Here is a 24,484-nt window from a genome sequence, read left to right on the forward strand (position 1 = left end):
TAACTCTATTCCATTCAATATTTACTAATTAAGTAATCCATGTTATATTTTAACCATATTCAAAGAGATACTTAATCTTTAAAAATTGCATCTGATAAGACAGTTACATTTCTCATATCATTAAAAAAATATCTTTTAACTCTATTTCATTCAATAGTTTCTGGTTGAGTAGTCCATATTGTATTTTTACCATATTCAAACAAATGCTTAATCTTTAAAAATTGCTTCTGATACCTTGGATCTGATTTTAGTCTTTAGTCTACCCGAGCTAACCTTCGGATAAAGTCTGTCATTATTCTTTTTTATTATTCCATCATTATTCTTTTCCACAAAATAATGTCACCTTTTATTCTTTTATGCACCTCTCCTGGTTTTATAAAAGCCACGAACTCAGCAATAATCAGATCCATGACTTTCATGGTACCTAGAATTAATAACATGCTTGCCACAGTAGGGTTTTTTCCCCTTTGAATCTCTTTTCCACGTCTTCCCACCTATTATTTAAATCAGTGTGCAAGAAATAAGAATACCTACTGGCAAAAGACATAATACCCCCAAAACCTTCACTGCTGTTGTTGGAGACTGTAGAATTTGGGGAACTGGCATGCGAATCCGATTCTGCATCAGAGTCATTACCCAGCTTTAAACTATTGGGACGCAAAAGTTTTGGAGGCCTTGAAAAGAATAGGAAAAAGAAACACATTATTTGTATCTATGGCCATAGTAGAAATTGGGAAACATATCATTATCACAAACTTCTTTGTGTTTAACTATGGCAGGGTCAGAAAAATCATCACCCAAAGCAACATTTGTTCTATAGACCACAGCTATCACGGGTATTAAATTCAATAATTATTCATTTGGTTAAATGAATAAATAATTGAAAATAGATACAGAATTTTATGAGAAATAAGGCAAATTTATTGTAGTACACACGGGTAAACCATACTGCTTAGAAACCCTCAGCAGCTCTCTCAGTATTCCACAAACCCAAATCCCTCACCCATCTTTTGCAGCTACCCAGAAGTAAAAAGAGGCTTTAATTTCATTTTCTCTCCCAAATATACCAAACAAGAGAAAGAAATAATGCCTTCCCTACTGTGCAAATCTTCTGAAATGGCTCATCTGCTTCTACAGATTCTAAGTACCAGAGGGTCCACTAAAGTAATCTATGGATTTTCCTCTCTATTATATTTTTCATATACTGTAGATATGCAGAAGCATATTAATACAAATTCCATGGACAATTATATAATTTTTTTCTTTTTACGCTACTTTTGTCCCATCCCAATGAATAACTATCACATGGAACATACCCAGAAAAGGCTGCACCCTAAGAAGCCTACATACTGGTTTTGGCATCTTTTATGTGGGACATAAATATTCCTATAAAGACATAGGAGTTTAATATACTATATATTCTTTTAGGTAAAGAAGAATACTATTAATCCAGTATTAAGAATATAGCTGAATTGCAGAAAATTTCTTAGACAATGGATGATACCACACAAAAAGGACCAAATTAATTTTAAAAACCAGTGTTGGATATAGCAATTCTCACCTATTGCCATTGAGATTCTGATTGAACTTTGGAGTATAACTTTCTTCCTGCTCATCTTCCTCCTCTTCTGCTGGGAATCCATACTGTGGTTCAAAGTATGGATTATCATACTCTCGTTTCTTCACCATTCCTTCTGCGGAGCTCAAGCTGAATGAAGGACTCTCGCTTTCATGATGATCCACAGTCACCTTGGGAAAATTTGGCTGTAAAGGCAAGCTGGAAAGGTGATTTGAAAATCCAGCTATCATCTTCTCTTCTACTTCTGCTGAATCAGCTGATTCCTATACAGAGAACAAAACATAAATCTGTTTACAGCTAAAGATTTCTGCAATAGTTGATGATAAACTATTTTATCACAGTTTAAAATGATAAAAGTAGTTTATAATTTTACTACTGATAAACTAAAATTTAACATCAAACGTACTATTGACTTCTATCACTGTTTCTGCTAAATTAAGTTTTATTACAGGAACACTGTTAGGATAATGTATTTGCATTTGGTGCCTATATTTAATAGTATTATAAGTAGTTGCTTCATTGTAAATATTTTCTGTGGATATATTCAGATAAAAAAGTTTAACTATATACATTAAGAAAATCATGACTAAAAAATTTTAGGACAATATTTGAAATATTACAGAAAGAATTAGTATGTAATATCAGCAATATATTGGATATAATTTTAACTATACAATGACTCTGTGAATTTGCCTTAACAGCTTGTCTCTCCTGTGCCTCTCCAAACAGCTTGCTGAATCCAATTGTTTATTGTGGGCTTAGCACAACATCTAATATTTCCTGCTTACAATAAAAACAAAACTAAAAAACTGGGTTATTTTCAGTTTGATTCAGTAATAATGGACGATGACAGTTGCAGGCAGGAGCCACAGGCAGCAGGCTGGAGGCAAATGAACAAAAGCCACGCTTGAGCTATTCTGGATAGCTGTGCCACAGTTTAGTTTGTGATTGTTGAGTTTACTAAATAGAGCATATAAGAATAAACTTTGCTGGTACTATATTACAATGTTCATTCAATTTCTAGTATTTCTAACACTGTCTCAAATATTTCTACTCATTTTTAATCACTATCCTGGCTTAGTGATATCCTGAATTTTAAGTAAAGTGGTTTAAGTAAAACCAACTAAAATTATTACAATCTTTCAAATGCTGAAAGTAGTTTGTACCTTTCAGTTAAACATGTAGCTTGATTTTTTAAAATCATTTATTGCATTTTAAGACCATGTAGTTCAATCCTCAAGCAAAGAAGGGTACATACCACCAATCAGAAGTACCGTGGAAATCTTTCCTATATGCCTAACGATAAATTCCTGTAAATTTCATTTTTTTATTATTGTGCCTTCAAGTTAATATTTATTTCTTTTGTTAATCCAATTTTTACATCTGACCTAAGTGACTGTTCTGTCACCTGGCCTAGTTTTCTCGGCAAAATTTTCAGAAGTGGTTTGCCCTCTTTCCTAGTGCTGAGAGAGAATGACTGGCCCAAGATCATCTAACTGGCTTCATGCCTAAAAGGCAAGATCAGAGCTTATGGTCTCCCAGTTTCTAACCTGATGCCAAAACCACTACACCAAATCGGTTCTCTTATCTCATAATGTTCTGCAATCTCCTGCTATTAGGATTTTAAAAACTGAATCCAGATAATTCCCTGCTTTTTCTTTATTTTTATGCAGTTCCTATGGCTTGCAAACCCTTTTTCATTTTTAAAAATATTTGTTTGCATATCTAATGATATGGCAGTTAGTAAGGGCTTTTTCCTCTAAAGCTCCAGCTACTTATGAATAATCGCAGACTGATGAAAGGCAGTAATTTCTTGAAATTATAAACAAGGAACAGTTTTCTAAGAGCCTGTGATGAATACTGAAATTCCAGTATCCCATTTCAGCAGAAAGTTACTAGACATCCCACTGACTACTACTTAAACTTTCATAATTATAATTATTTGCTCCTTTAAATGCCTTATATTTCTTTTACCATCTACTCCATTACATACATGATTCACCCCATGGATAACAGTGCTAGGACTACTGCTGGCTGTAGTGCTTGAACTTGACCGAGGTTGGTTATTATCTTGGGAATTCTCACTGTCTGGAGCCTGTTCATCCATATCTGCTGAGTACTCCTGGAAATCATCAAACTCCACTTCACTTGCATCACCCAAAGCTGCATGAGTTAGTGGGTCCACATCTGCAAGAGACATTAGAATATATAGACACAAATCTACAGTGGCCAAGTCAATAAGCAATTCAAGAAAATTACTCATTAAACTATTACAATTATAGGAAGACAGATTCCATCTGAATAGTAGACAAAAAATGTGTAGATAATTTATATTCTTTTTCCCATGAATCACAATGTGTGGAATTCCTAAATAAATGTATGCTTAACATTTTGGAATGGAATGAGATGAAACTTAATCTGGGTTAAGAAAGTATGATTATGAATAAATAAAGAAGCTAATCAGAATCTGAGGTAACTGATTTTAGACAGAGTTGCTAAAGGGTACTTCTGGATGTAACATTATCTATAGAAGTATAGAAAATATTGTTTGAAGCAAGTCACAAACTTCAGCTTTTTAAGGAAAAAAAGATGCTACACATAAACTGCAGAATGTAATATTAGCCTCCCACATAATTTTTATTTTCAAGAATGACTGCGGGCCTTACATACTGGCATTCCTAATCAATAGAACATGAACGTTAATTTAATCAAGTTTTGCTGAATAAACTGTCTGGATTCACACAGCATACCAAATAATACTGTGTTTTTAAAGCACAATGACTATGATATACTTTGTTGATTTGGACGTTACATGTTTGCATATAGACATTAATTCTTTGTATTCTGTATTGGTGAGACCACATCTGGAATATTATCTCCAGTTCTAGGCACATTTTAGCAAATACATTAACAAACTGGAGTATGGATAATAAGAGTTTTAGAAGAAGAATGTTATAAGTTAGAGGTCTGGAGAAGAAAAAACTGTGGGGGGACGTGATAACTCTCTTCAAGTACCTGAAGACTGCAAAGTAAAAAATACAGCAGGCTTTTTCAAAGTTGCTCCAGAAGACAAGCAAAGAACAATGGTTTAAATGATAAAGATTCAGATTCTGGTTAGACATTAGGAAACATTTTGCAACAATAAAAGCTATTCAGTAATGAAAAAGACCTCCTTGGGATATGTAAGGCTCTTTTTCACTGGAAGTGTTCATTTAAACAATGAGTGGCTATCTGTCAGTGATGCTATAATAATAGATTTCTGCAGTGGGCAGGGAATTAACCTAAATCTCTAAGATCCCTTCCAATCCTTACTCTCCATGAGTGGCTATCTGTCAGTGATGCTATAATAATAGATTTCTGCAGTGGGCAGGGAATTAACCTAAATCTCTAAGATCCCTTCCAATCCTTACTCTCCGTTATTCTATTATTCCACTCCGTTCCATTCTTCTCCAAGGAAAATAAATACAACAAAGAAACAAAATACTCTCCATAATCCTGGCAAGATTTCAGTTGGTCGCTGAGGTGAAAGGTTTCTTCCAAAACAATGAAATCAGTCTAAACCCTATAACTATATCCAAAACAAACACATTACAGATCAAGGGTACTTACTTGGAGTATCACCATTGATATCACATTTCATCATTTCACTAACAAAGTCACCAAGGGATGAATAAGAAGAGCTGGAGTCATAGTCCACACTATCACTCCCACTATTGCAAAGAGAAAAAAAAGTAGAAAAATAATTACGTAAGAGATTTAGCAGAATTTTTTTACCATGAATTTTTATACCCTTAGTTATACTGAGAGCACTCTTTCTTTGGCCAGGTACCTCTTCCTGCCACTAATAGCCAAGTTTGAGCCTTGAATTATCACTGCAACAGGAGGATCTGTCCTGCCTTCCAGACCAGCTGAAGAGCAGGTTTTTCTCAACCCCATGACAATGGAAACCACTGAAAGGATGAGCAAAACTAAGTTCTATGGCAAAATTAAAAATTGTGTGGGAATAAAGAGGCAGTAAGAAGAAACCCCAGTGTTAAAAGGAAACAGTGGAGGAATTCCTAATATAAATCACTGTCACATGTATGGCACAGGTAGAAAACATATTCCAATTCTGCAAGCAAGAGAGAGAAAAGAGGAATGCCCAGGACAACTCAGAGAATAGAAAATAACATTTTCTCCTGTGTCCTGAAAGCATCTTCAATTTATCAAGCAGTGTCAGATAAGGATGGAATCCCCTAAATAGAAAGCTATTATATGCAACTACTACATTTTGGGAGAACTTATTTGCCAAAACTACTGATGTTTGAGTACATTTTTCAAATTGGCAATTCTCAGGAAGTATGAGCATGATATCCATGTTCACTACTTAACCATATAAGGACATAGATGGCCATGGAGCTTTCTGCCTCTTTAAGAGCTGTTTCCAAAGGACACATAACCTCATGCTATATTCCTCCAGAAACAAAAAGTAAAAAAATAACTTTTCTCTTCTGTCTGAATAGTTAACTCTCTTGGCGAAGCTATTCACTTTCCAAAGAATCAATCAACTTCCGTTGCCACCAGCCTTTTCTCTGGGTCTGCCTTACAGAAGCAAACTTAAAACAGTCCATGGTGGTTTTCAATTTTTTTATTATAGCTTCTATGTTGTCATTCTTTTAAGCATTAAAAATATAATACAATTGATTCCAGATTTGTAGTATCTATTCGGCACTGACTTTCTTGAATTGTTCTCATACCTTGTAACCTTGAGAAATTCTTGATGTTTTGACACTTAACTAACATAAGGCTACTGAAATCATACTTGTTCCAGTGCATAACTGTGGTCACTGCCTCCTCTATGATTGACTAATACAAAAAGTGGGGAAATTCTTGTAATCAATCCTCAAAGAGTGCCTGATTGGCTTTACTGTCATGTCAAGAGTTTATCGTTTTATCCTATAAATGAGTCATATAGTTGGAAAACTCATTTTACAAAACAAAAGCAAAATTATGGGAAAAATGGAAGCCAGAATGATCACAAAGCGTACAGTAATAGTTTCCAGTAGATGTATGTTTTTGGAGCCAGGCAAATTTTTTAATCTTCCCAAGCTTTAAAAATCTTTTCTAGAGTTCTGGATTTGATATTTTTTAGTTGTTTGAGCTATATTTTTAATGATATTTGTTTAAATTATCTGCAATGTATCTTGGAAACTGATGCTTGACACACATAAACCAAAAAAAAAAAAACTTACAAAGAATTACAAAGTTCACTGAAGATTGGTTGCATGCATACCATTCTTTACTAACCTATCATCAGTCGGATCTGAATCTGTTTCTCTATCAGCTGGGACATTCATTGATTCAGCTAGCTGAGAATTGCTGTCATAAACACGATAATGGATTGGCTGCAGCTGATGAGCATACCACTTTGGCTTATCACCAATCAGAGCTGGGTCAAACATATCTATAAAAGCAGCAAGAAACAATTGATTTGCCTTATGCCAATCACAAAAATAGAGTTACAGGAGCTACATTAATGTCTAAAAACTCAGACAAAATATGGAGAATAGCAAGCATTTCTGATTTTTATTGGGAAAACAAGCTCTTATACTGAACAAACCTTATTTGTTCCTAAGATAAAATCTTAAAACATAGTGGTTAGTTAATTTCTCAGCAATATTTTGTATTGGAACATCCCACATTAAAATCAAGACAGTTAACAATTCATTATCACACTTACTGTTGTGGATTCTTTGGAAAGCATAATTAGTGGGATTGAGAGACCACTCCCCAAAGTATTCTACTGCCTGTGTCTTGGACAATTTTTCTGCAAAGGGTGTCTGTTTTGGTCGTGAAGCTAAAAAGGAATTGACCTGAAATGCAACCACAGGCCGGGGGAAGAGACGAAGTGTGCGGGTATGCATCTGGAATCCTTGTAAAACATTTGGTGAATTGAAGAATCTCACCATAGCAACCCTTTAAAAATGGAAAGATAAGTCATTTAGCAAATAGCATGAAAACTGAAAACGCACAGAGCATTCATGAATCACCAAAAAATAACTGATGATGCATCCCCATAAGGAAAAAGCAAATGAATACATTTGTTCACGCTAACAATCACTAAATTGATTCCAGGATATCAGCATATCAGAAGCACTTCTCAACCCTCAACGTGCTGTATTCAAGATATTGCCCACTTTTTCTAAAACAAAATTGTGAAGTGAGCTGCAGTTCACAAAAGCTTAGATTGTTTAGCAAGATTTGCTGGTCTGAAAAAGTGCTACTAGACTACTCCTGAATTTTGGTTAACATAAGCAATATGGCTGTCCTAAAATGTCAGTATCATTTGTAATTTTCTTTGAAGAGCCCAGAATATTCTATATACTGTAAATATATACTATTTTAATACCTTAAATCAAGGCATTTGAAGGAAGTTTCATAAACTTTTACGAGGTAGCCACATTTCACAGAAGTCATATAACAGCTTATGCACAAACTATTGAACTCTAAAGCTTCCTCCTTCCGTTATGTATTCAAGATGGACAGTGATTAATATTTATATGTTTACTTATATGTAAAGGTGTAGGTCTATACATATGTGTATATAGTATGTTTAAATGTGTGTTATATATGTGTACACTTCGAGAGCAAGCAACTAAATTTCATTTTTAATGTGTACCATTGTGCCCAAATGAAGTCTGTCTGTCTGTCTGTCTGTCTGTCTATCTGCAATGTATTAACTATACTCCTTAGTATTATAGATCATCAAGAGAATATCACACTGTTACAATAAATTTATCTGAATAATCATAGATAAGCAATGTATATTGTCAAAAAATAATATAATTTTGCTTATCATGTGTTGCCAAGTGGAGCACTGGCTCTTCCCACCTAACTGGAGGTTTATTATTTACATTCGGCAAAAACACAATGCTTCATCTCACCTAGTGGCCACATCCACTGAATCTACATCATTGCCATAGATTAATGGGTTGAACTCTGTGGACGGTGTAGATTGCGGGTCATTCTGCGGTCTTCCCAGAAGCACTGGGATTTCTTGACTTTCATGAAACTTTTCTAAGTTAAGAATAGGCTGGGTATTCAAACTCATGCTGGCCAAAGCCTGAAGAGCAATATGTTACAAACATAATAAACGAAAATGGCATTTCTAATACAGCTCTGTCTCATGGGCAAACACAAACTGAGTGTGATGTTCCAATATACCCTGGGATCATCTGAGATCTCTTTCAGCTTTTTTATGCAAATAAGAATAAACTTAATCTTTCTTCTGCTTAATTGATTATAAAGTTTTTCCTTTCAAAACATTTTAACTATATTCAAGAGTCACTTAGATGAGATGGGCAGTTTAGAAATTCGACAAACAAATATTGTTTGTTTGAATGGCATAAACTCTAATGACTTTGATACAAATATATGTATTATTAATGTATATTTTATTACTATTTTTATTTTAAACATTAGAAATCACCTTAGAACATGTTTTTATGAAGGATGATACACAAATGCATTAAATAGATTAATACACATTAGTATTAATACAGATTCACATTATTAGGTAGTTATTTCTTGTTCTGAATTCCCAATTCAGCCAATTTGTTCTGAGATTCCAATTATGCCCTCTATGCTATATAAAAGGAGCATAATTAATGCATTCTTCACTATACAATTACTATGGAAGCCCAGATTCCTAGAAGACTTAAGTTTTCAACAGTTTTGATTTCATTAACTCTTCTGGCTTCTGAAGAAGCACTTCACATAACGACATTTGTAATATTCACAAAACAAGTATCTTTATCTTAGTTTAGCATGTTGAACATACAAAAAAACCCAAACATTTTAGTTCTCCAGATTGTACACTAGTTTTTTTTTTTCAATTTCAGCTTCTTTGGAGGAGAAGGTGGCCTACCCTCAAGCCATGTGAATTTCTTTTATTTATCTTTCTTTTTTAGTTCACCGACTTCTACTGATATCTTCCACCAAAATTCCCTTTCTTTCCAAAAGCCAATACATCAAAATAGATTAACAAAAAAATTATCCAATGGCAACTTGAGGGAGAAAAAGGTAAAATAAAGACACCTTTTTTTCAGGCGTGAGCAGTTGTTGCCGAATGATTGCAGACATGCTAATCAGAGTCTGGAGGCAAGATGGAAGATCACATGACAACATCAGCGACAATCAGAGCCAAAGACGAATACATGATCACATAGAGACAGATGGAGAAAAATCTATTATTACTAATACCACAGATGAGAAAATAAATAAAAATAAATAAAAATAAAAAGCACAGTTCTTGAAGGAGGCCAGGCTACTTTGCTCCCATACACCTGTTTGCAAACATTTTCTCTTAAAAAGTACTGAGGGCTACTAAATTGATGCGCCACATGCATTTTAACAATACACTGACATCTGATGTTGTGACTGCTATAAATGGGCTATATAAATCTTTTTAAGAATTTTACATAAGTATTCACGTATGTTTGTTGCCTAGATTCCTTACCATCATTAAACATTTTTTCCTTCTTGCCTTAACTTATTCCATAAAAAATAAGATTGTGTTTTCTGTCTGCTAGAAAAAAATGCACATTTTTACTTTATTCATATTTGTTCAGGTGTGTGGGAATGTTGCCGACAGCCCCTTAAACTGTGGAAACAGAAAACCAAACAGATCAGAAAGAGAGATTGCAGATTCTACTGCCTGTTGGTTTGTTGCATTAGCTTACACAAGAAATCACATATAGTCCTGCTCTTCTATGAGAGACAGAAGCAATAGCTTTTGACCTGCTGCTGTAACGCTTTACCTGTATATATTGCATGCAACATGCAAAGAGGAACAATAAAAGAGCAATGGGGAGAAGAGAAATACAGAAGTCATAAAACCTCTATTATGAAATATAATAAAAAAACTGGAAAGAAAAGTGTGGATTTCATTGGCAACCATGTGAACAGAAACAGAAAATTGATGATGTACAATGGGAAAACAAGTCATGGAAAAATTAAAATGTTTAAGGCATACAATGAGTGGGAGGGGTAGGAACAAAAGAATAAGCTTTCTGCAATTATTAAAGTCAAAGTTGGATTTATAAAACCATTTTAAATAGAATGGCAAAGTCTTTTATGTGGTTCTGAATGATATGAATAGTCCACAGAGTTTGACACGTCAGATGTAGCTTATCAAAATGAAGGTGGAGTAAGGATGTGATAAACCATATTCTAATGCAGTTTGAGGCATACACATTGATAACAATTCAACAATAGCAATTCAAGATGATTTCAAAGCTTCATGACCACGTCAAGATTGTCATGTGTATGAATAGATCTCTCATAAAACTCCAAGTCTCAGTAAAGAAATCCAATTTTTATCACCATGACTTATTAGGGCTGTACAATATTAAAGTATAGTTGAGTGCTAATAATACCAAACTCAAAATTGTGGTTAATCTTAAATAAACTACATTTAATCCACACTTTATAAATGTGGCTTTTTTCAATGAACCATTTTTATTATTAAACACACTTTGAATCTGAATAACAAGCTAAACTGTAAGCAATCTAAAATAGAAGACAATTCTAAGATTGGGCTAATGATCAATTGTAGTTTAACAATATGTTTGACCACGATTTTCACTTTATGGTCCATATATTATACCTTTCTAGGGTATACATTTTTTACTCTGAAGCTTAATATACCATTACTGGAAACATCATCATAAATCAATTGTATAAATAAATATCCATAAGATTGCTCCATACGTATAGGAGTAAATTAATAAAGAATGGTGAAATGACAAGTAATAGGCAGAAACTGGACAAGCTGAAAAAAGCAGAAGTTGTTTTACTGTCTTAACAAAATGTTATGATGGTTACCCAATGTGCTTTGGACATACAGCCCTTTTTCAACTATATTTTTTTTTCTCATCCAAATACAATCCAGGGTAGCACTGGGGGGGGGGGAACATTACTAGCTCACCAAATGTTTTACAGCTGACCAATCTAATTCTGAGTTTTTAAAAAATAATAATCAATTATTAATTATTAATATGATTGTTACATTCTACAAATGACTGCTTCTTGGTGGGGGGAGGCTATTGCTATTTTGTGAAAATTAGGAGATATTAAAGGGAAGGAAGAAAATCATTACATAAGATGTTTCTTCCAAATCTGACAAGAACCAGGGTTTCTCATATCCTCCTCTAAATACATTTTCTACATTCCAGTATCAATTCAAGGCAAGCTATTTTCTGAAGTAACTGTTCATTTAGGGATCAGAAATTAGAAGGAACATCAATAAGTAGCCAAAGCCTCCTTGTTCTAATACAATAGCAATATATTTCAATACCAATTTTCTCCAAAATAACCTCTGATACTTACAGAGATTCTCCTTCACAAGTGGTAAAATGATGATTGTGGAATTATGACCAACTTTGAGCCTGGACCTCTTAAGTTTTGATCCAAGTTTCTGTTGTCCCAACACTCACAGTTTAGTTTTAAACTCCTCTTAGCCATACTCACCAGAACATTAACTTACCTGCTTCAGATGCTTTTTCAGTTCTAAAACTTCTGGTTCTGGCAAAGCAGGCAGTAATTCAGCATTTGTAGGAACAATGACCTGAAATTAACATTTAAAAATAACATTGCATCAAGGAAATCGCTTGAGTGGATTTCTTTTATGTATCATAAAACAAGCTCAATTAACAGCTAATGTACAGGAACCTATGCTCCAAATCAGTGTGACAAAGAGAACCAAATAATCCATCAAATATTGGTGATCAGGAAATTAAGTGGTTTTAGAAGCAGGAGGGAGCAGGTGTCTGTGTTAGTAAAAGGAATGTGGAATTACAGAAATCATAATACTGACTTACGACCTGTCCTCAAAGTTACAACCATCACATTACCCTCACAGTCCCGTGATTGCTGTTTGGTAGTTCACAATTGATTTGCATTTATGACAATTGCAGCATTTTGCAGTCACACGATTTGCAACCTTCCAAGCCAACTTCTGACCAGTAAAGTCAATCAGGGAAGTAGGATTTGCAACAACCATGTGATTTACTTAACAATGTGATTCACTTAACAACCATGATAAAAATGGTCATAAAATTGGGTTGGGTCACATAATGACTTGCTTAATGACCACATCACTTTGTGATTGAAATTCCAGTTCCAATTGTGCATATAACTCAAGGACTACCTTTGCCCCTAAATACTTCTCTAAATTACATTTAACACATAAACACGAACTAGTTACCTTGTTGGTGTCTAGATCCACCAGCCATACATCATCTGGCATTTTAAAATCTAATTTATAAAGGAAGAAGCTTGCTGGGACTCCAATAATATAAGGTGTTGGGGCTAGAAGTAGCTGTAATGGGCAGAAAATATTAATAAAAGTCAGATAAGAACAAAACTGGAGAAGCCATGCAAGGCCTAGATACTAATGTATATACTGTATATTTTGGAAGAAGGTATATCAGAAGTAATGTAAATGTAATGTAAAACACTCATTGTTTAAAGCAACCTATATAAATATGTAGAAGGAAAGAATTTAAACTTTTTTTTAAAAAAAAGAACCCTTTGCAAACATTTTTAATTCTTCCCAAGGGCAAGAAAAAAAATACACTGAAGATTTCAGTAACAGGTCAACAATACATTGGAAAAAAATAACAGATACACATATGGGCTCTAAGGAAAGTCTTTAGTTGAGTCATGGCTGGGCTGTCCTAACACAACCATTGACATACCTGTTCTGCAGAAGCCATGCAGGTAGGAAGGAGAGGAATCACAGGGAACATGTATTCCAATGGATAGATCATGGACACAAATGCCATCACAGACATGGATAGAGCATTGTAATCGCGAGACTGCAGTACTACCTGAAGCCAAAGAAAATTGCATTAGTGCAATAATAAAACAAAATTCTAACATTTTCTTATATGCTACTCAGTTCTATTTTCATCCCAGTGCTGCTTCTTTAATCAAATGCTACTTTACACAAAAAGATACAATTATGAAGGACATACCCTTTATCCCTTCTGGGACAATACTAGGAAATTATTGATTGTGACCAATCTACATAATCCTCCATGCTAAAGCACTACTGAAACATTGTGAAAAGGCAATGCAGTTCTCACTGCTAAATTACCTAACAATGAATCGGCTGCGTTTTCCTCTCACCTTATGTTCCAGAAGAATGCAGGAGAGTACTTGCAAGCAGGTATCCACACCTAGCAGCTCCAAGGGCAAATGCAAAGGGAAATCCACCAGAGAAAAGCGGGAAGGGTCAGGGAGGGCAAACGTCAAAGCTGGCTGCAATTCATGAGGTAAGACTTCCACATCCACACGCTTCTGTCCAGCAACTGGCACAGGTGAGCGAAGAAGTCGATAAATCCAAGCCTCGGTTTCACGCAAATCATGTAACAAAGCACTAGATTTCTCCTCCACAAGCAGTGAGCCTGTGAAAATCCGCCACATGGTGTCCCTTTATAAAAATGATAGGATTAATACTTTAGCAGTTCTACTGAAAATCCTGCAAAAGACATTAGGCTAAGGCTTTGTTCCAAGAGAACAATAAAGATTCAGAAGATGCTTTTTGACTACATACACACATAATATTTAATCAAAAGACTGCATATATAGCATTGAGCCATAATGGGCCAGTTCATACATTGCTCTAAACTCAAAAGATTACTATATAAAAAGCAACTGTAAAATTATTTAAAATGTACAATCTGTTTTATTATCAGTTTTAGGCATTGTGTAGCATTGTGCCATGCAATAAGTATATACATGGTTGAGGGGGTAGATGAGTATATTACACATGGTTGGTGGTGGGGGAGAAGATCAGACTTGGAAGTATACATTTCAAATTATGTATATTACATTCTCCCAATCTTAGTTTTCAGACTATGAAAAGACAGAGAACAGGGCTAAAATGACATGCTAATAACATTCTGGAAATATAATTCTATAAACTTTTTAAAAATTCAGTCATTGATTAATTCAGCAACCTTATAAATCAAAATTATAAGCTAGTTATAAATAAATAGTTCTCTTGTAACATATGCAATATTATCTTTTTACATTGAGGATGAAAGCAATCAAGGCTCAAACTAGTAAGGCATGAAATCACTCTTGGAATCAACCAGGTTTCACAGACTCATACTGCGGGAATTTTTACTATACAGCCATCAGAATACTTTAGATAAATAACACACAATAATATTTTATAAATACATTTTAAGTAACACAGTATTCTTATGCATCTGAAAAGCAGAAAGCAATATCATTTTACTGAAATCCAAAGTAGAATTAAAAGAGCCATTGTGGCAGACCTATTACAGAAATCAGTGTCCAAAATCATCTGAATATTGTATGTTTAGGTCTACTAATTTTATGTATTTCCCTTCAGTTTGCTTGAAAAGGCTTCTATTCGTGCCTCTTTTCTTATTATTATCCTTGTATATCTTATTTACAGTATTATCAAAGCTCACAGAAGGAAATAATTGAATACTGTGCCATGCATACATTTTTGACATGGTATTCATGCATGTATCTTAAAGAAATCAAGTTTCTAAGATCAGAACATTTTGGGGGGAATCACAAAAATTCTCATGTCTAACTCTGTAATCAAATCTCAGAATCTTTTCAATAAACAGATGCAGCATTTGGACATTCCAGTTGGAGTTAGAAAGTCAAAACATGACACACAATTCTATACAGCTTCAATGGCTGCCATTTTGTGTCCAAGTCCAATTCAAGGGGCTGCTTTTGACTTCTAAAGTCTTGAATAGTTTTTGAGTCTGAAATATATGAAAGCTACCTAGACCATGGATAAAGCTTGAGTCCTTATAACATTGAGTTATACATATATCCATATGGTATTCCTAGAACCCATATGGAAGTGGTTTTCCATTACATTCTCCTCTTGATTTCTTTTTCAACTTTCTTATCTAGCCTATAGTCCTATATAAAGTCTTTGGAGTATCGAAGTCTGTGAAGAAGAAGTTTTACTCCTTTAGCTGTGTATGAATCTTGTGGAAAGGTTTGAGGTTACAGATTAGCCAAGAGAAGAGAAAAATGTAATGAAAGGAGAAAACAGGCATGTAAATTGTTTATCTAGTTTACCTTTTCTTATATTATCAGGCTTTTAAATTATTAATTTAATAATTAATTTAATTAATAATTGTTAATAATTAATTTTAATTTACAACTTCAACCCAAAAAAGAAGAAAAAATATATCAAGATTTTAATTTTGGCATACTATTTAAGCAATAGAAACTGTGTCTTTAGAAAATAAATGACAGTTTATGGTACAACAATGTTTTACAACTATACCAACAAACTCCCTCCCTAGATTCTGTGATCTTCATGCAGCCTACACATTCTCACATGAAAAGAGCAGGGAATCTAAGTCATTCTTACTTTGTTAGGAAAATGGCCAGTTATATGAAGCAGATTTTATACTCCATTGTATCATTTAGATTTGGAATCAAGAAAAAAAAAACCCATTCCATCTATACCTCTGCACTCCTCGAGGGATTGCAAGCTTCTTGCCTAAGAGCCTCTCACTGCAGCAGTCCACCAGCTTCTTCAGAGTGTACAGACATTCACGAAAGGTAGAAAAAAAGGGATAGTGACTAAGAATGCAGAGGGAGGTCAAGGTACTGTTACGAGAACGATGAGTGCCTTTTGCTGATGGTTTACTCCGAGGGGAACGGTTTGTATCAGGAACTGACTCTGTGCTCTGTGGCTTCAGAGAGACACCGCTCTCTAAACTTTCATTAGCTCTTTCTTCTTGCACAGTGGAAGCATCCCCAGATTTGGGTGCCTTCTGTCCATCTCGGACACGATGTCCACCACTACCTTCACCCTTCTCCTTGGAAATACGCTTCTGGAAGGACCGATAGAAGTTAACGCATATCCCATAGCGGATGATGCCTGTATCTTTATCTGTGAGCATGAAGACAAAGGAAGTATCATCTCTCAAGCTCATCCGCTTCTGCCGCACGCTTAAGCATCCTTCTGGCTGGCAGAAAAAGACTACATCTGGAGGCAGTGGGAAATCAGTGTGGTCTTCCAGGGGGTAACGGCGCAGTAGTTCAGGTGTCTGTGCCACACTATCACTGCTTGGTTGCCTACAGGAATACAAATATAGAAATACTGAAATATATATTACTAAGGTAGAAATGCCACACTGATGCACACCTTCCCAATGGAAACACCACAAATACCATGGAACTTTTTTTTCCCTGCAAATGGAGGTTGTAGGCTGGAGTCCATCCTGGGGTTGCAGAAGGAAGAGAAATGACTAATCTTCCTGACCAGCAATATGTCAAAGAGAGCTTATGAATCCTGACAGGTTTGGACAGAATAGTGAAAATATACTCTTATGATTGATATACGTATCACACCATAATAACTAAAAAAATGATGCAGTTATAATAACTGACTGCAGAGCCTAAATGGAAAATTAGATGCTTAAAACAAGAAACAAGAAATTTATGATTAGTAACAAAATGGATCTATTTTTTGCCAAGGAAAAAGAGGCAATAGTGAGACTACCTTGATAGTGTGATAAACTAATTTTATATATGCAATTCAATTGTAAGAAGATAATCATGATTTTTACTTTCACGTAAGAAAGTCAGAGTGGGAAAGGACAGCTTTCAGTAAAAGAGAATGATGCATTAATCAGTTAACTGAATTAATAGATAAACTGAAATTCAAATCAAAATCAAAGAGACCAAAGGTCACAACATAAGCGTTTAATTATACCACAGTAATTGCTTGAGAAAATATTTAAATTACTACCCATATAGATTATAAACTTCAAATAGTAACTGAACAACTAATTAAAACTACAATTTAAGCTTAATGCATGTCATTGACTTTCTGTAAAACCTTACAGTCCCAGTAGTTCCCCCATGCCTTGGGTTGAAATGGATGGGGTCCCTTGTCGGTTGTGTTTTTGTTACTTTTTGTAATGCTGTATAGAATTGCTAAATTCCATCTTGGTTTTGGGGAGAGTTTATCATGGTTTATATTATAAACTGTCCAGAGACAGTTGGAATTGACAATGGAACAAATGAATAAATATATAAATTACAGCAAGTAATATTACCAATACAAAAATCCTGCTAAAAAGTAAATAAGGGAGCAAGCCACGTGTTATAAAATTATGTAAATTCCTTACTCGGCTTGTTTTTTAGTGAAAAGCAACTGTTGGAGCCTGCCACCAGCAATGAAAGAGGAACAGATGGAATGTGGGTGATCTTACTCTCCCAACATTTCCCCCCCTAAAACACCCACTTAACTACCTTCTCTCCACCATCATAAGATAGAAAAACAGATTGTTTTCCTATAAGGGAGGTAGAGAAAGTTTATGTCACAGCAGTTGGACAATATGCTATTGCACACTGCTATCATTGCCAATGAGGGTATTAAAAAGAGATATGCATGTGGCAGACCACCTTTTCTTCTGTACCTTGCTTGCAATCATAGACTCCACAGTAACTCAGAAATATTTCACACACATCTTTTCCCTTTTTTAGATAATTTTATTTAATTCTTATTCCAAGGTATACGTTGCATTGGTTACTTGTTATTAATCAAATGGACTAAGTTCACCGTCTATACTGCATCATCTAAAGGTTGTTTATAATTAAGTTTTTCCAGATTATTTTTAATGTTTCTGTCAGAAGAAATGCAGAGATCTTGGCATACTAGCACTCATATCAAGTCTTGTGATGTCAAGCAATATCCAAAGCTTGCAGACATATGTGGGAGGCAGTCCTGCTGTAGGCATGAAAGCCAGCTGGTTGACTTTGGGCTAGTCACTCACTCACTCCCAGATCACCCCACCTACAGCATTGCTATTGTGGGGAAAGAAGGAGGAAGGAATATATATGTTCGCCACCTTGAGTTACTTATAAAATAATAAAGGCAGGATAAAAATCTAAGAAATAAATGAATAAACGGAGACCTGGGACACCTGCATCAGGCACTCTTCCTTATTCAATGTGGTTTTGCATTTATGATACTGTAGGAGCCGCCCATTATTTTGGATACTTTATAGAGATACTCTATAGCAATAGCACGTAAACTTATATACCGCTCCATAGTGTTTTACAGCCCTCTCTAAGTGGTTTACAGAGTCAGCAAATTGCCTCAACTATCTGGGTCCAACCTCAGAAGGATGGAAGGCTGAGTCAACCTTGAATCAGTGAGAATCAAACGGCTGACAGTGGCCAGAATTAGCCTGCAGTACTGCATTCTAATCACTGTAGCATCACTAGTAAACATAAATGTTCCCCCTCCCACCTTGCTGGTGATTAATGGCAGCAGCTATTTACTATTTTCTATACCCCTTTATCAGACCATTGTGATAATATGTGTATATTTATTCTAAGCAAACACATCTAGCGGTTTACTATACCTGGCTCCAATAATCACAAGGTAATCAAGTAAGCGAGGACAGCTCTTCTTCTTTTGCACCATGGTCTCGCTTCCTAGACTATGTCATCTCAATGAATTCCTTTGTCATTGGTCCATCTAATATCCAGTACGTGTGCTAAAGAGAATGCCTCTGGAAATTGCGACATGAACCTACAAGTAAGAAATATTCCATTCAAGATTAGATTTGCATTCATCAACAGTAATGACTTGATAATAAGTAACCATCTGAGCAATTTGTGATAGATATTACAAACATCAACCTATGCCGAACACTGTTCAGAGTTTCACCTCTTTTATGTCTATCTGGTAAATATAACAAGGGAAACTACATCCAAGACTGAAAACAGAAGTTTCATCTTTTCAATTACCTGCATATTCGCCAAATTTCTGAAAAGTCCAAAATTAATCAGAATTATAACTAGCAATCCCATGCTTTTCCTAAATTTGGCATTGGAGATTTCCTCATTTCTTTGCCCTGAAAAGCCCATTTTGTCTTCTACAGCAAATAACAAGAGGGTTGACTTAAGTGTCTGCATCTCACCTAGCTTATGTTTAGTTAAATGAAAAAGGAATTATTTCAGCTTTCTGCTTATGTTCAGGAGCACATTATCCAATAAGCATTTCTAAATCCTTAATACAGGTAGTCCTTACAATCAACCATTTAACAATTATTCAAAGTTACAATGACCCCCCCCACACACACACACACAAAAAGGCCTTAACAAGCAGATTCAAAGTCTAAACATCCATGCCTTCCATCACAACAATCCTGGGCCCTCTTTGGGCACTCAACAACCAGTTCACATTTACGGTTCCTTGCAACTTCCTAGGGTCACATATGTTCATTTTTGCTGGAAACCAATGTTTCCTCTCAGTTTCCAGAAAAAAAACACCCCATAGCGAATGGGTTAGCTTTACAATCACTGCATTTTGATTAACAACCGTCACAAAAAAAGTCATAAAATTGGGAGTGGTCATGCGGTGACCTGCTTTATGATTGTGACCACTTACTACCAAAATCGCTGGCTCAATTATGAGAACTATTTATACTCTGTTCAAAGATGTTTCTTTCTCTAGTTCTGCCTTTGTATTTTAAAAGACTTAAAATTTCCTATCCACCAGAAGTAAAGAAGGGGCTGAAATGACTCTTGCAGTAAACATTCATGACAATATATATTTTGTATCTAGCAAGCAACCTAGAGAATTGTGAATTTCTGACATAAGAGCACTACCGATACATTCACAAAAGTTTCTGAAAATATCTACTAGGACACAACTAAAAACTAGAACAGATGGAACTCAATAATATTAATTATGTTTATATTCTTAAATAAAATGTAGCCAATTTGATTGTTCAATAGTAACATATACCTAAGTTTGATTACTTCAATTCATTACAAAATTTAGCTATAGATGTTTTTATAATTTGTTAAAATTGTAAGCATTATGTTTTAATGCTTAGTATTTTTGTGCTCATAATTTTCATAGTTTTTAAAATATTATAATGCTAAATTATTATAATAGAAAAAATACAGAGACTTAAAAGTATTACTATAATAAAACCTCAAAATACTGATAATAATTTTAAAGGGAAACGGAAAAAATGGGAAGGAGGCATGGAAAATTATATTATAAACAAACAGCAAAATATTTAATCATATTACTCAAAAGTCTGCCTCCTTACCTTAATTTTAGGTAATATTTTACTAGTTAAGAACAAAAAGAGGAAGTAAAGAAGAAAAAAGAATGCATAAATACTTCAGTATTAAATACACACATCTAATACACTTTTTAGTTTAAAACACCTTGAAACAATATTAATCCCCTGGATAATTGCAAGGTAAAAACTGCTCCAGGACAAGGCTGGCTTTTAAATTTTATTTTGTTTAATGTTAATTGTTTTCATTATTATGAGTTATCAAACTATTCTTAAAGAAGGGAAAATGGATATTGCTATGGAATTCTCTAGGAGGAAGAGGTACTGGCAATAATTTGTGGCCCTCTAACAATTACTTTGAATTGAATTATTTTGGAAACATTTTGGACAGAGAGAATCACTGGTTTGAAAGAGGGGTCAAAGAAGCCATCTATGTCAAAACTGAACAGCCCTCTCTCAACAGAGGGGGAGGGATGCGATATCATCTCCCTCCAGTCTACAACACAGTCCTTTCAGCAGTTCCAAGAAGGCTCCATACCCATTTGCACTACTCAGGTGACCCCGACACGGATAAATCTCCAGATGGCCTCAACGACGCTCTAAAATAGAGTTCCCCTACCCCTGATCCGCGCACCAGTATCGGGCCGCACAGCTGGAGGTGCACTGAAGGCACGTCTTCCACCTCCAGGCATGAGGCGAGACTGCAGGGGTCTGGCCAGGGGCGGGAGAGTGGCTGGGCCGGGGTCATGTGATCAGCTTTTGCAATTTTCTGACAAGCAAAGTCAATGGAGAAGCCAGATTCACTTAACAACCATGTGACTAACTTAACAACTACAGTGATTCACTTAACAGTTCTGGCAAGAAAGGTTGTAAAATGAGGCAAAACTCACTTAACAACTGTTTCACTTAGCAACAGAAACTTTGAGCTCAATTGTGGTTGTAAATTGAGGACTCACTGTATAAAATACCAAGTTTTGGAGATTTTAAAAAAAAGCATAGATGTCTCATCATCATCATCATCATCGATGTCTTCTAAAATATCTTGCCCTGCCTTTATAGCATGTTATCTATACATGCACGTTCCTGAGAGTATCAGCCCCAATTTTTAATACATTTTAAAATGACCCCACAGGATAATACTGTGCACTCCTGCATTCCTCAACAGCCATGCTTACAGATGAATTTGATATATGATTAAATATATCAGTCAACAAATACTAGTCTTTCAATTACAATTGTATGTCATACATATAAAGCTGGATAACAGGAACCTTGGGTAATCTGATTCAGATCAGTCTCCATAGCAACTCATCTTCTAGTCCCTAGATCATACCACATTATAACTATTTATAGAAGAACATCAGCTCCTCCCTCCACTTGCATGCATAAATATATCAACTTCACCTGCACTCCAAACAACATTCCTTTAGGACGGGGTAGGCAACCTTGGCTCTTTTATGACTCGTAGACTTCAACTCCTAGAATTCCTGAGCTAGTGCTGGCTCAGGAATTCTTGGAGTTGAAGTCCATGAGTCATAAAAGAGCCAAGGTTGCCTACTCCTGCCCTAGGAAGTAAAATATCTTCCTTGAGCCAGTCATTTACTATGGTTTTGGGGGCTCCTCTTTGGTGTTGTAACTTCCTAATCATTAGGGCTTTTCCAGTATATATAAACACTACCAGCTTTTCTTTACATTTGATCAAATTTGTATTAATCCACAATCTACAACTATATACAATCTGATCTCTCAATACGTCTATACAATTTTCTTAAAATTGTCTACTAAATATAAGTTAGAAATTTTCCTTCAAAGCATTCCATATGCACAGACCACGATATATAAATCAGATTGTGAATCTTCTTAATTTAATTGTATCTATATGTGCAAAAAAGACTGAGGGCCAAATCTGGTACCTTAATAATTTCTGGGAACTTCATTTAAATATCTAAGGTGATGTTTCCAAAAAAACAAAACAAGAATTAGTTTATCTGTATAATACTAAAACTTTCATGCTGTTTCTCTTCAATTGGGTAAAACAATTCACCACATGGCAACATGGCATTTAAATTTGGCAAACTTATGGCTGCTTCCATGCTATTGTGCTGCTGCACTACTATGACAAGCTACAATCATATAATCATTTCCAGCACTCCCTTCCAGCTTCCTACAAGGAAAATCAGTGGGGAAGCCGGCAGAAATTTGGAAGTTGCTCCTGTTCCCGCTGCTTTTTTCCTGCCCATGATCATACTGTTTCTCAGCTGAGTTAAGAAAATACCCATGAAACAATTGACTCATTGGGTCATGGGTTGCCTACTGCTATTTAAAAGTGTAGATAGAATATATAAGTTATTGCGTTATCCTGAGAAACAGGGATATAATTAAGTTACAGGTAGTCTTGGCTTAACAATCCTAATTGGGACCGGAATTTCTACCACTAAGCAAAGCAGGTGAAGCATCACATGGTCATTAAGGGAGGACTACGTGGTCATTAGGTGAGGACCTCATGCTTCTCCTGCCCGGCTGTGCTTGCCTCTGCTTCAATTTGCTCCATCCATTTCCCCATAGCCCTGTTGACCGTACACTCAACTTCTGGTACCTTAGTAAGGGAAATCTTCAGTTTTTTGAAGTCAATGAATAAGATAAATTTTAAAAATGAATCAGATGCAAAAGTTAGGCTCCCTAGGCTGAAAAGTTATTAAGCATAACACAGTCACATAAGAATTTTTATTGATGAAAAATAAGAATTGTTATTGACAGGGCTTTTTTTGTCATAGAACGCCCAGAACAGAGTTCCGGCACCTTTTTGGGATGGAACTTTGTAGGGTAGGCAAGGCGGGTTGTATGACATGTGTGAGTTCTGGCACCCCTTTTTTTTTTTTTTTTTTTTTACAAAAAAAGCACTGGTTATTGATAAAAAGTGAATGAGGCCATTTTAAATAGTTAATTGTCAATTAACATGAAGTGGAAATCCTTATTGTAAGAACTGAAGCTAATGAGATGGGAGTCTGAGAAAATCATTTACTCAACAAGGGACTGATGGTAGAAACTCTTAATGTTGTCACAGGGTCATGGACTTGAAATAGTCCAGTCATGTCTGACTGTAGGGGATGGTGCTCATCTCCGTTTCTTGGCCAAGGGAACCACTGTTGTCTGAAAACATCTCTATGGTCATATAGCCAGCATGATTATACGCCAACAATGTTATCTTCCCACTGTCATGGTTCTGATAGATGAATCTCTTCAAAAGAACTTCGAGGCATTGTTTTCCTTAAAGAATCTTTTATTCGAGAAACAAAGTATCGGCACTACATAGTTGAAGTCAAAATCTGAATTCCCCTCCCTTGACACAAAGTAGCAAAGTGCAATTCCCTCCTCCAATTAACAGTCATAAATCACATTCCCCAATTAACTTGAAATGCGGGCTTTCTCACCATCTCTCCTGCCTACCAAATTTCTATCAACCCTGGACCTATTAACTTTGGGTTCCCACGGCTGAGTTATTATTCTTATGACTAGCTGGACTCTCATCCACATTCCCCCTCCCAGCATCAACGAACTCTAAAAGCGATAGAGAAAAGATGGCTACATTTCCATCTGTTGTCAAAGCAAGAACATCCGATGTTAGCAGCATTGACACCCACAAAGTGTTACCTATTTATCTACTCACATTTTCAACTGCTAGACAGGCAGGAGCTGGGGCAAGAACGGGAGCTCACTCCATCATGCAGAACTCAGGTCTCGAACTCAGGCTGTCAGATTTCCAGCTGACAAGCTCAATGTTTTTAACAACTGACCC

The 24,484-nt window shown here is 35.5% G+C and overlaps 1 protein-coding gene across 45 annotated transcripts in view; it reads right to left on the reverse strand.

The window, feature by feature from the left end:
- The window catches only part of MADD (MAP kinase activating death domain), a 91,238-nt gene that overhangs the window by 59,651 nt on the left and 7,103 nt on the right, over nucleotides 1–24,484 (reverse strand). For 26 of the 45 annotated variants that reach the window (XR_005558485.1, XM_039357809.1, XM_039357728.1 and 23 more), the window contains exons 3-16: nucleotides 19,012–19,181; nucleotides 16,097–16,711; nucleotides 13,751–14,054; nucleotides 13,318–13,449; nucleotides 12,825–12,938; nucleotides 12,105–12,185; nucleotides 9,656–9,712; nucleotides 8,503–8,681; nucleotides 7,299–7,534; nucleotides 6,866–7,022; nucleotides 5,189–5,289; nucleotides 3,573–3,766; nucleotides 1,562–1,842; nucleotides 535–674 (exon numbers count right to left, since the gene is read on the reverse strand). Coding sequence is in view for 44 of the 45 variants with exons in the window: in XM_039357809.1 (XP_039213743.1) it covers nucleotides 535–674; nucleotides 1,562–1,842; nucleotides 3,573–3,766; nucleotides 5,189–5,289; nucleotides 6,866–7,022; nucleotides 7,299–7,534; nucleotides 8,503–8,681; nucleotides 9,656–9,712; nucleotides 12,105–12,185; nucleotides 12,825–12,938; nucleotides 13,318–13,449; nucleotides 13,751–14,054; nucleotides 16,097–16,711; nucleotides 19,012–19,073 (2,653 nt within the window). In the remaining variant the exon portion in view is untranslated. The remainder of the gene's footprint in view (nucleotides 1–534; nucleotides 675–1,561; nucleotides 1,843–3,572; nucleotides 3,767–5,188; nucleotides 5,290–6,865; nucleotides 7,023–7,298; nucleotides 7,535–8,502; nucleotides 8,682–9,655; nucleotides 9,713–12,104; nucleotides 12,186–12,824; nucleotides 12,939–13,317; nucleotides 13,450–13,750; nucleotides 14,055–16,096; nucleotides 16,712–19,011; nucleotides 19,182–24,484) is intronic. The other 19 variants (XM_039357837.1, XM_039357800.1, XM_039357782.1 and 16 more) reach the window with 1 other exon arrangement.

Source organism: Crotalus tigris, unplaced genomic scaffold, assembly GCF_016545835.1.
Source record: "Crotalus tigris isolate CLP2741 ecotype Arizona unplaced genomic scaffold, ASM1654583v1 scf7180000017576.4783729, whole genome shotgun sequence".
In the NCBI taxonomy this organism is placed as follows: Eukaryota; Metazoa; Chordata; class Lepidosauria; order Squamata; family Viperidae; genus Crotalus; species Crotalus tigris.